The sequence below is a fragment of the Peromyscus maniculatus genome, chromosome 8 (genome assembly GCF_049852395.1).
Source record: "Peromyscus maniculatus bairdii isolate BWxNUB_F1_BW_parent chromosome 8, HU_Pman_BW_mat_3.1, whole genome shotgun sequence".
Classification (NCBI taxonomy): Eukaryota; Metazoa; Chordata; class Mammalia; order Rodentia; family Cricetidae; genus Peromyscus; species Peromyscus maniculatus.
This window is the reverse complement of record NC_134859.1, coordinates 8,431,538-8,443,976: the sequence shown is the minus strand read 5'-3', so window position 1 is coordinate 8,443,976 and position 12,439 is coordinate 8,431,538. Positions and strand designations below refer to the sequence as shown.

General features: G+C 42.2%; 1 protein-coding gene across 29 annotated transcripts in view; it reads left to right on the top strand.

Annotated features, from left to right (window-relative positions):
- Rbfox1 (RNA binding fox-1 homolog 1) overlaps positions 1–12,439 on the top strand; it is a 574,719-nt gene that overhangs the window by 227,884 nt on the left and 334,396 nt on the right. For 2 of the 29 annotated variants that reach the window (XM_006984657.4, XM_016003185.3), the window contains exon 1: positions 8,546–8,877. The exons of 24 other annotated variants lie outside the window; for them this stretch is intronic. In XM_006984657.4, the coding sequence (XP_006984719.1) occupies positions 8,791–8,877 (87 nt within the window). In that variant the 5' untranslated portion in view covers positions 8,546–8,790. Of the gene's footprint in view, positions 1–8,538; positions 8,878–12,439 lie in introns of those variants that run through there. 3 more of the 29 variants (XM_076577915.1, XM_006984655.4, XM_076577921.1) reach the window with 3 other exon arrangements.

The window sequence follows — 12,439 nt, the reverse complement described above, 5'->3', positions numbered from 1 at the left end:
TTTCCTTTCTTGGAAGTAATGCTTCTGCCTGGATTGGTCCTCCACTAAAGATGCTATTCCGGGGACAGTTGCAACCAAAGGAAGAGCTGGTTGGTGGCCTAGTGTGTGCAGCCCATGGTCTGTGGAGGCTTTTCCTTTGAAGAGGTTCCCTCCTTAGTACTCTCTGTGAAGGTTCTGTGACTCAGGTGTTCTGCTACTATCCCTCCTGGAGCCCATCTTCTCTTTTCTGGGAATTAACTTTGAGTCATTGGCAGTCAAGAATGTACACATTACATAACAAGTCAAAGAATTTGATTTTGAGGTCTATGCTATATACAGCTCTTCCAAACAACTGTGCTACTTTCACTGGATGGAACTGGAACAGTATCTGGTGGTGAGTCACATTTATCTCTCTTGGTTCCAGCTGCTCTCTGAACATGGCCCTTCTTGATGAGCTGGTAGGTAGAGATAGCTGCTCCTTGATAATCAACAGGGTACATAGTCATTGAGGAAAAAAAGCAGGAAACCCAAAGCATGGAAGAGAAGGAAGGACAAAATGAAGCTTCCCTGAAACTTGCAGCTATATATTTCCTGCCTTGGGACAAATTTACTAAGATGTTTTGGGATCTCAGCTGAAGCGCTTGTAAAGCTGGGAAACAGGGTCACTGTCCAGAAGCTCCAACAAACATGCCCAAACTTTTCACACTGTGACAAGATGTCATCTACAATGTCTGTGCTAAAAAACTATGTCATCCAGTTGAAAAAAGAAGTCACTGGGTTAGGAATGTGATTCAGTTGGCAAAGTGATTATTTAGCATACAAAAAGCTCTGGGTTCATTCCCAAGTTCCACATAAATGATGTGTGTGTGACCATATGTGCCTATAATCCCAGCACTTGGAAAGTAGAGGCCAAAAGATCAGGGGTTCAAGGTCATCCTCAAATACACAGTGATTTTGAGGCCAGCCTGTGTTACACGAGATCCTGTCTCAACAAAAAGAACAGAATCTTGGGGTTTTAAGAAAGTTTTTGATTTTGTGTTGGGCCACTTTCATAGCTATCCAGGGCCATAGGATGGACAGTCCTGCTTGCACTCAGATGCTTGCTGAGGGACAGGCATATCTGTGCGTGAGGGCATGTGAAGAGTAAATAGATGAATGAATAGACTCATGGAGGCCTTGGTGTAGGGTGTTTCTGGGACACTGAGGACACAGGTCTCCTCTGAGGATCAGAGATGAGAAGATAGCTTGCAGTGACAAGTTGCAGACATTCCAAAGAAGGAAATAAAAAATAAGTTAGTGCTTTTGAACATATTTTATGTGCCAGGGACACCCACATACCACATGTCCTTCCACTGCCTCAGCACACCTGTGGGAAGGTATAGGCACTCTGTGCTATTGCTGTGGAGATGAGAGTTCCAGACAGAGCACTACATCCTGGAATAGGCAATAAGAAGGCTAACAGAACTAACATTTGATGTCAGCCTCACAACTTTAAAACTCATGCTTTTTCTGATGAGCCATGATGTCCCCTTGAGATGATTTTGAAGCTACAGATAATGCTCCAGTTTCCTGGGAGAGAGCCTCCCTATTTTGCTTACACATGTTCACACAATTATTCTGCAAAGCATTATAGGAAATTCCATTTATCTAATCACTATTGCATTTTTCTTTCCTCTCTCTCTCTCTCTCTCTCTCTCTCTCTCTCTCTCTCTCTCTCTCTCTCAGATTTCCTATATCCCATCCTGACCAAGAATGACCTTAACTTGTGAACCTTCTGCCTCTACCTCTTGAATGTTAGAATTACAAGTATGGACCACTGTAGCTAGTTTAGGTGGTACTAGGGTCAAATGCAGGGCTTTGTAGATAGTAAGCAGGATCTCTAACCACTGAACCATAGTCTCTGCCCCTATCAAATCACTTGGTTCAACACCCCCCACCTTTTAAATCTGTCTTCTTGGTTGGATAATCACCTACCCTGTAGAGTTACAATACAATGTGACAAGATTTGGAATTAAGTGTAACAATAAAATAATTCCAAAAGATGAGGTCAATAGATTCTGCATGTGGAGGTGAAGAAAGCTTTGCAGGCAATGTGGCCTTATATTTAGGCCAACAAAGTTGACTGTGAAGGAAGGAAAGGAGGAAGGCATGAAAAAGAGGGTATTTTTGTATCATTAGAAAGTTTGAAAGGAAACTTGATTCAGGGAAGTGTTCAGTAAAAGCAATTAGTTGGTGCAGTTTTCACAAAAGAAAAGAAAGGAAAAGTTTTCTTAGAAAGGACAGTGGGCCTTGGAAGTTGAACGTGGCCAGATACAAAAAAAGAGAATCACTACACAGGTCTTCTGTTGCCCAACTCTGCTTGGGAAGGGATGGTGTAATTCAGCCATCTATGGGAATCCATGTGGCAAGACACACATTATCAGTCCCTAAAAGACAAGGAAAACAGTTACAAGCAGCAGGATTGAATTCATTCAGCAGCAACACAGGGAAACTGCTGTTTTGTAGGGTTTGTTTAGGTGGTTAGCCCATGGCACCTGAGACTCAGCTTCTTTGGAGAAGGTGGCCAGAGGTGTGGGAAGGATCCTGTAAGACACATCTTCCCTTAGGGAAGACACTGCTCCTTCCAGGGTCTGAGTCATGGCTGGGTCAATGAAATGGAGCCCATCATGCCTAAATCTCCTAGAATCTCACGAAGTGCCATAACACCTACATTTACACAAATACTACAATTTCAAATATTACCCCTTTTCACAGCGTCCAGGTGGCATCATAATTCTTTCTCTGGACTGGATTTAGTTGCTTGGTGATATCCACTGGTCACCACAATCTTTAGGATATGAATGGCCTGTCCTCCAGCTGACATTCTGCATTCTGTGTGCTTCTCATATGTGGATGTTTGTAACTCAGATGGGGCCTTGGTAGCAGAATAATGCCCGTGTTAATCCTTAAGATCTGGGAAAGGAGCCTCAGCATATAACAGCTAGAGAATTGATTTAATCTGTGTGTATGGAGCAGTGTGGTTAGCAACTAACCATTCTGGAAAGTAGAGAGCAATGGACGTAGTTTCTAGGAGAAAGGGTAAAATTCAAGTATCACTTGATAGGCACAAGAAAACAAAATCTTTGCTAGACATTTCTGACACAGGAAGATCAGTAGCACTGGTCTCAAGAAGGCACGAGGAAAAAAAATGATTCTAGAAGCAGAAATGACCATAGAAGTCTTTAGATATGTAGGTACTGAGGCCTGATTTCTGTAGTAGAATGTATAGCAGGAGTCAGCAAACATTGGATACCAGCCAGTCAGCGCCAGTTTTTATTTTTGTATCACTTATTTCCATTCATCTAAGAATGCTTCTTCTACTTGAAAACTTTTCTCTTTCCTTTTCTTTTCTTAAGATACTCTCTCTGTGTAGCCCTGGCTGTCCTGGAACCTGCTTTGTAGACCAGGCTGCCTTCAAACTCAAAGATCCACCTTCCTCTGCCTCCTGAGTACTGAGATTAAAGGTGTGCTCCACCATACCTAGCCTCCCTTCCTTTCCTTTTTTTTGTGACAGGATCTCTCTCTCTCTCTCTCTCTCTCTCTCTCTCTCTCTCTCTCTCTCTCTCTCTCTCTCTCTCTCTCTCCCCTCCTTCCCTCCCTCCCTCCCTCCCTCCCTCCCTCCTTCCCTCCCTCCTTCCCTCCCTCCCTCCCTTCCCCTCTTGCTGAAACTGACCTTGAAATTACAGTCCTCCTGAATCAATATCCCAGTTTCTGAAGTTATAGGTGGGCACCACCATGCCCACCATGCCTGGCCCAGTTTACATTTTTAAGTGGTTGAAAGGATTTAAGGGAGAAAAATATTCCATGCACCATGAAAACCTCAGGATATATAAGTTTCAATGCCTATTAATAAAATTGTATTGAAACTAGTCCACAGTCATTCATTTACACTTATCAGCAGATGCCTTTGTGTGCTACAATAGCAAGGTATTGAAAGATTACAACTGAGATAATAAGGTATACCACACCAAAAAACATGTGTTACCTATATTTTATAGTTAATATTTAGGGAGGCCTGGGACAGTCAACACTATATAGACTTTCATGTTGAGTGTAAGTCATTTGGAACAATTGGCTATGCTTTCATCCACTTTCATCAGGAAGTGAGGTGCAGAACAGAAAGGCATATAGGCATGGATATATAGGAAATAGGTCTCTTTAGCTGCAGATTTCCTAGCGGTAAGAACATGGCTGGCTTCCTTCTGCTTCTCTGATCTCTCAGTTTTTACCCCAATATCTGGCTCTGGGTTTTTATTAGTAAGATCATTTAGCAATTTGTCTTACAACATTCTGCACAAGCACTAGATGAGGTGACATTGTACTGGGATGTGTGGTCTAGAAATGTGTTGGGTAGCAGTCAGAGACATCCTGGGGCCACAGATTAGGTACAGACTTACTAGTGCTGTGTTTCATCTATACAGGCTTTCACATGGCTTGTATGTTTGACTTCTAGCTGTGACACATGAATACAATAATATTAAAGAAAGATGGCACCCTGTTCTCAGAGATGAAAGAAAGATGTTGAGAAATGCCCAAAATGGGAGTTGAAGATGATATACTAGTTCCTACGGGATTTGATGAAGTTGAATCATGGTGACTGGGGTATTCTTTTCCTAGCTGTACAGTCTTGAACAACTTTATTTGCCTCCTAGACTCCAGTTCCATTTGGGCACATAACAGTGACATGAAGTCTTGTTGACCTCTTGCAGTGTGCAATAGAGGTAGCTAGTTGCCATGGTTTCTGCTTTTCCCTTCACAGTTGGTATTGACCCATCTTTGACTTCAGACCTGAAGGCTCAGATGATAAACTGTCATTTTTCCACTTTGCATACCAGAAAAGTATGTGGCCATATTTCGTACTCCACAACTTCGAAAGTAGTAGTATGAAGCAACTCTGATGAAGTTAAGTCTGAAGACTCTTAAGGATCACCTCCATAGGGCTTAGCAGATAGCTCAATGGTGAAGTGTTTGCTGAGTAAGCATGAAGACCTAGGTTCAGACACCAAGAGCTTGTAAAAAAGCATGGTAGGGCAAGTCTATAGTGTTAGCACTCAGGAGCCACAGGCTGAAGGATCCCTGGGGCTCATGGCCAACTAGTCTTGATGAATATGTGAGATCCATAAGCAGTGAGAGATACTGTCTCAAAAACAGGAAAGGAAGGGATATAAGAAGTTACCAGACACACACACACACACACACACACACACACACACACACACACACACACAGTCACCTTTGAATCAGATACCTCCTTACCACAAACCACTTCTCTCTCTAAACAGGATGCACAATATAGATTTTGTCAAAATAATGAGCACATATTCAACCATTGGCTTTCTCTAAGCCCAATGCCAATGCCTCCACTTTTAGATAGCCAAGGTGTTTTTACACTACACTAATTTTAGTTGCTTGATTTAGCTACATAATTACATTTCTAGATAATGATAGCAGACAGGGTTTGGCAGAGAATTCAATTATTTAAGGCTGGATTTTTGGCCATCTTGACAAGGTTTCTCTGTAATTGATTCTCATGTGTTGGAGTGGCTATGTTGGGCAATCCTGAAAGCTCCTCTAACAGCTGCACACTGACCCATCTTATACCACTGCCTGATATCGTTTCTAACTTTAGCTTCTGACCATGACTTTCAAAACCACATTTCTGGGAAGTTACCAGCAAGGACAGACACATCACCAGGAGATGGGTATGTTTTGTAGTTGACTTCCCTTTGGCAGTCATGGGCTAGAGGCACTTCTCAGTGCTGAGGGAAGGTCCCAGGCACATTGACTTTGGGCTCTTTGGTACTAGAAAGTGCAAAGGCTGAGGCAGTGGAAGATGGGACACACAACCTAGTCATCTAGGGCAGAAACTAACATAGTTACATCTTGATTTCACAGGTGTAGGAGAGTCTAAAGGCAAATGTGGGGTGGTGTTTGTCTTCTAGCTTTGACACATGAATACAACAATATTAAAGAAAGATGGCACCCTGTTCTCAGAGATGAAATAAAGATGTTGAGAAATGCCCAAAATGGGAGTTGAAGATGGTATACTAGTTCCTATGGGATTTGATGAAGTTGAATCATGGTGACTGGGGTGTTCTTTTCCTAGTCTTGAACAACTTCATTTGCCTCCTAGAGTCATATAAATGTAACAGATTAGCAAAATTGGGGCTGGAGAGATGGCTTGGCACCTCAGAACACTTCCTACAGAAGACCCAGATTAGAGACTCTGCACCTGCTTAGTGGCTCACAATGATCCCTAATTTCAGTTAAAGGGGATCTGATGCCCTCCCTCTTCTGCCTCCAAGAGTACCAAACATGCACAATACCCATATATACAGGCAACCCCCACATAATAAAATAAAATAATGTAGTGAATCATCATATGGATTATCCATGTGTATACACACAATTTTATTGAAGAATCTGCTGATTCAAGTTAAGCTGAAATGGGAATGTGTCGTATAGGGGCCAGCATGACATATACTTATAGATCGTACATAAGATATTTTCTTTTGGCTTTTTTATTAAAGAAACAGTGATCTAGAATGTTTACTTTCTCTATTTAGTATCATCTTTGTCCTATCTAAAACAAAAGGCTAATTTTTTTTGGTTGGGAATTCCTTTTAGTTTCCCTGCCAGGAAAATTAGCATCAAATGAGTGTTCAATACTATCTACCTACCAGCCTTTGTGGGCTGTGCATGTAGATTCTTGTCTATCCTGATCACCCTAGTCCTGACCACAGTGACTCCCATTGTCTCTGACTCTAACTTTTTATTTATATATTACTATCTTGTGTGATCATAGTCCCTACATAGTCTAAGCCCAACACTAATAACAAAGAATGTGGCTGAATGACCACCATTAAGTGAATAAAAGGAAAGTTCTTTTTGTTAACAACTACTTTATTTTCTCAAGTAGAATATACCTTATATTAATAAACTATGATTTTCTTTTCTTCTTGGTTCATTTACTAGAAGTCATGCTTCATTTTGTACAGCTCAACTCTCTCCAGGGGCTGGCGTAGATACTTCATGGTATGTGGTTATATATCCAACATACAATATTAAGCTCATGATATATTTTGGAAACATAATCATAAAAACAGGCAATGAAATAATAAGATACAGGAAGAATTGGTGCCAATTCTCTCTCCACCCAGCTACATCACTTCCCGTCTGTCTGTACAGACCTCCAGACCTCTATGGTTAGTGCTGGGACTAAAGGTGTGTCACCATACCTGGCTCTGCTCCCCAGTGTGGCCTTGAACTCACAGAGACCCAGATTGATCTCTGCCTCCCAAATGCTAAGAATAAAGGCATGTGCTACCATTGCCTGACTTCTACATTTAATATAGTGGCTGGCTGGCTTTTTCCTCTGATCCTCAGATAAGCTTTATTAGGGTGCACAGTGTATTAGTGGACACACTACAGCAGGTGTTTCAAATTCAACACTGCCTCCTACTGTCTGCAAAGCAGCTGCCTAGGGCGAGCCTGGATTAGGCCGTGCTTCAGAGATGTGGAAGAATGATATGCCATATCCCACAAAACTAATTTACTCTGATTTCAGCTACTATTATTTTGTTACTTGAATTGTCTCTTCAAACTGAAATCTGGTGAAGAAGGGAGGAAAAACAAGTCAAATGTTTTCTTAGATCATCATCATCAATATTGTGAGAAAATCTCATGTATCCCAGGGTGGCCTTGAACTTGCTACACAGCTGAGCTCCTGATTTTCTTATATCTACCTTCTTAGTTCTAGAACTATAAATGTTTTTGCTACCATGCTCTGATTCTTTGATCAGCTGCCCATATGAGCCTGATAGATTTGAATGGGTATTTTTGTTTACTTGTTTTAGTTTGAATTTTTTGTTTTCTGTTTGTTTTTGTTTCATATCTGTGTGTGTGCTGTGTGTGTGTGTGGGGGGGGGGGTGTTATAGGTATGCAAATGTATGTGCAGTGGCCAGAGGGTGACCTCCAGATATCTTCTTTTATTGCTTTCTACTTATCTCTGCAGTGAGGGTGTCTCACTAAACCACCGAACCTGGAGATTTCTGTTTGGCTATCCTGGCTAGCCAATTGAGACTTAGGATCCTCCTGTCTCCATTTTCCCAGAGCTGGAAATGCAGATGTGGGCCACGTTCCCTGGCTTCTCACGTGGGCACTGGAGATCCACATTTGTGTCCTCATGCTTGTGTGGCAATACATAAGTTCACATGACAATCAGCTGCAGCTTAGAACTTAAGTCTAGGGGCTGAGGTAATTGTTTAAGTGGGCAAAGATTTAAGCTCTCTAAATTGCAACTGATTGCCATGTAAGCTTATATATTCCTGTTCCTATTCTCTCTAAAAATCTCACGTACACCCATCCCCTTGCAATTTGGCCCAGTTCCTCAGGACAAAGGACTCCTATCCTCGCCCAGTTCCCTGTCACTCCATCTCCCTCTGTCTGAGAACTAAATTAATGAAGAGTATTTGGTTAGTCATGTTGGGCGAGCTGTTCCCAAAATAGCTCCTTCCATTTTGGTAGCTCCGACCCTGCAGCTGCCGCGTCCCTTCCTTGTCTGGGAAGAAAACTTTCGCATTAAGAGTTGCTGATGCGGATTTTCTTTCCTTTCCCGTCTCCGCCGCCTGTGGATGAGCACTTGGCTCCTGACAGAAGTGATTTGGCTCTCGGCTTTGTAGTTGAGAAGAAGTTGGGTCTATAGATTTTCCCCCCTCTAACTCTCTATTGATGTGTTCAGCCTTGGAGGGAATAAAGCCTCCATTTAAAGCATGTTGGCGTCGCAAGGAGTCCTTCTGCATTCTTATGGAGTGCCCATGATTGTGCCTGCTGCCCCCTACTTCCCAGGACTGATGCAGGTAATTCATGGCTTTCGCCAGCAAGCAACTTAACTCCAGAATGCTCCGAGTAATAATTGGAATTTTTATGGTTGAGAAAGCAAACACTTTTAATACAGGAAGGGGGAAAAAAGCCCTCATGTAGTCAGAGGGAAGACAGTAGGAAATCAAAAAGATGGATCACCTTAATCTGGCTATTGACATCTCTCATGGATGAATAAATGGTGTAGTTGAGCTGTATTTGCTTGTATTGATCTAGGTGCTGTTTAACATTCATGCCTCTGCTTCGGGAGGTTGACCAGGGGGCAAAAGATTTGCTCTCTTCCCCAGCTTTCTGAGGGACTCTGTCTCCCAGAACAGATCATGAGGCACAGTAACTTATCATGAGATGGCTTGCTTAAAGGCTTTAACCCAGGAAACAGAAGGGCAGGAAATACAGAGTACAGCCGAGGCCACCCCACACAGTTGTCTGTTTGCAGAGAAGGCTGCCATCCCCCTCTGAATCTGAGAGGTGACCATGAGCAAGAGGGAACACTGAGAACGATTTCTTTAGGAAGGTCAGAGGCGATTCTGGGATTCCCAGACCAACTGTTTGTATTCTCAGTAGCAAGAGAGAGGTGGAGAAGCCCATTGTTTTGACTTCTAAGGCTATTATTCTATGTGCAGAGAGCTTCACGTGCTAGCAAGAAATAAGGACCTGTTTCTTTGCCTTATTGTACCTCTGTGCTGTAACTCAAAACCACCGCTTCTGGGTGTATGCCTGCAATTCTCTGGAAAGCCAATATTCACTCATGATAGAAGTGGGTCATTGTAGGAAGCAAGTGGCTATTTGTTGCTGTTTTTGAGAATAACTCGCCCTTGGTAATAAATTCTAAATCTCTTTTCTGTGGGAAAGGAAAATTAAATATATGCAGTACAACATTTCAGCTTTCCTCAGTGGCCTCACCCCCAACGCTTCATGTTTGAGAGTCCTACAAAATTATGATTCATTAATTACAATTTCTGAGGGGGATCCTGAACAAATACTCTTCTCTTTCTGTGAATGCGACTGTTACTTTTATGAACTGTCAGAACCTGGGTGGTGGAATCTATTTGGCAGTCAGCGCAGACAGCACCAGAACGGCCAATTCCCCTGCATGTATGGTATACCACTAAGCTGCTCTACTGTAGGTGAACAGGTCAGGTGCAGAATGCTCCTAACAACAAGAAAAAGACTTTTCATTTGTGGCTGGATGGCATATGAAACTTAAGACTTGACGGTAAAGCAGGAAAGTCCTTTTTACTTCTGTTGGAAATTGGGGGTGAAGGTCAAAGGCTGGAGTTTGGTCAACCCCTTTGCTCCCCCATCCAATAAATAATTACAAGCAAATCGCTCATTTCACTCCGTGCTGATTGATGCTGAAATTGCTTTTGAAAGTTCTCATAAGTTCCTGTTATAGATTAAGTGCTGGTGCAGGAGAATAACGGCACCCACAGAAATGGGTGAATGTAATCAGGTTTAATGGACTCGAGAGCTTGTTGGGAATTAAATAACTATTGATTTGCTGGGATGTTTCTGTCATTACAAAATGCCACTCTGAACGTATTACCCCAATGATAGATGAGAAGATGCCAGAGCCAACTGAGAAGTTAGGAAGGCCCTATTTCTTCCTCTTTGGGAGAATGTTCAAAAAATATAACTGGTGAGTTTGGGATGGAACAAGTTATTTTACTTGCAAATGTTGACCAGATCCATTCTCATTTGTTTCCCCAAATGAAGCTTCTGCACTAGTGACCTAGCAGTCACTCTGAGCGGTTTAAGAGGAGCCTCTGATGAGCTCCTGGGATCCACTTTGTCCTCTCACACTCCTGCACATAGAACACACTGAAAGGCTGTGCACATGAAGGTGTCAGCCCTGCTGCTGGTTTGTGAGGGCAGCACCATTTAGCTCAAAGAAGCTGAAAGCCCTTCCATTGCAGTTACGTTACAAGGGAAGAATGAGGTAGGATACAAGGGGAAGAGAGTTCTAGCACCCACTTACCTTTTAGCTTGTGCCTCTCCTGCCAGGCCCTTGGCACTTGGCCTTGGAATGTCTCATCCCAACTCAAGAATAAAGGCCCTTCCACAGGGAATTCAGGTTTCTTCAGCAACTGATAGATGCCAGCAAGACAATAAATGATGAGGAGTGTGTATCCATCCTTGCTAGGATCACCCTGTACCTGGAGATTTGGGAACAGCATCAATGGCTATGTAGAAGGGCCACTGCTTGCCTGACTGAGATACACAGTCTTTCCAAACTACACAGCCAACGGTTCTGTGGCCAAAGATATTCCTTTTTGTATTGTTCTCTGTGTTGCTTTTGAAATTCAGAGCACCATGGCCCATTTTTGTTCAGGGATTTTATTAAAGAAAAAGTAATTCAGGTTTTAAGAGAGTGCCTGACTCATGCTGCAGATAGTGTATACTGGGACGTTGTCACCATTCTAATACGGTCACTCTCATGGGCTCTTCTTTAAAGTCAGTCCCAGAGCTAACACAGACCCTACCTTTCATTTCTCAGTAAAGCCAGTGTCTATCATATTGTTTCCCCTGAGCCCATTATTTTATGTTTAAACTTACTGAGTATACGGACAAATAACACAGAGTTTTTTGTTTTGTTATTTTGTTTTGTTTTTTCATCTAGCTACATAGATAATTATGGAATGGTTATAGAGATTTTTGCTAAACCAGGTTGAATTATTTCATGGGTGGTAAAAAGTCAAAAGAATGCCGTAAAAAGTAGTAATGCCAAGTACACTTCATAGACTATGGCACTTCATAGACTATGGCACTTCACAGCCTGTGGTACTTCACAGCCTATGGCGCTTTACAGCCTATGGTGCTTCATAGCCTATGGCACTTCATAGACTATGGTTCACCCTCACTATAGAACCCAATCTTGTGTGCTTGGATGAAGAACCAAGGCATCTTCCTTGGGACCTCTTTCTTTAGTTCTCCATTCTCAATGCCATCTTGATTCATCACTGGTTTGACTGACCTGCTGCCATAGAAAGTCAAGTCCATTGTCAAAGTTATTCTTGAGTCTAGACCCTGCCAGCAGGATTTGCTTAAGCCACTGGCCATGCTCACACAATGCCACATTGTCAGATTAGGACCTGGTTTCCTAAATCCTTTGTATGGTTGCTCACTGTTTGAGATTCGGCTTTGTAGAGCAAGCACAGATCTGCGGCCCTGATGTACATACCTGCCTGCACATATGGCTAAAGCTTATACAGAGTGACTCTTTTGAGTTCCTTTCTGGCCTCAAAGAGGATGGCTTCTGAAATCATATCATTTGCAGGGAAAATGGATAGAATTGGAGATTAGAAACAAAATATGGCAGAATCAGAAAGATAAAAATGCTTTTTTTTTCATTGTGGCTCCTAGATTATGTATATATGTGTTTTGTATATATGTATACATATATGCATAAAATCATATATAAATACATGTACTCGTATGCATATGGCCTGAAAATAGTAATGAAACTACTGAGAAAAAGGAATAGTACTAACAGGAGGGGAAGGGAGGGGAGAGACCAAATCAAAATACGTCACATACTTG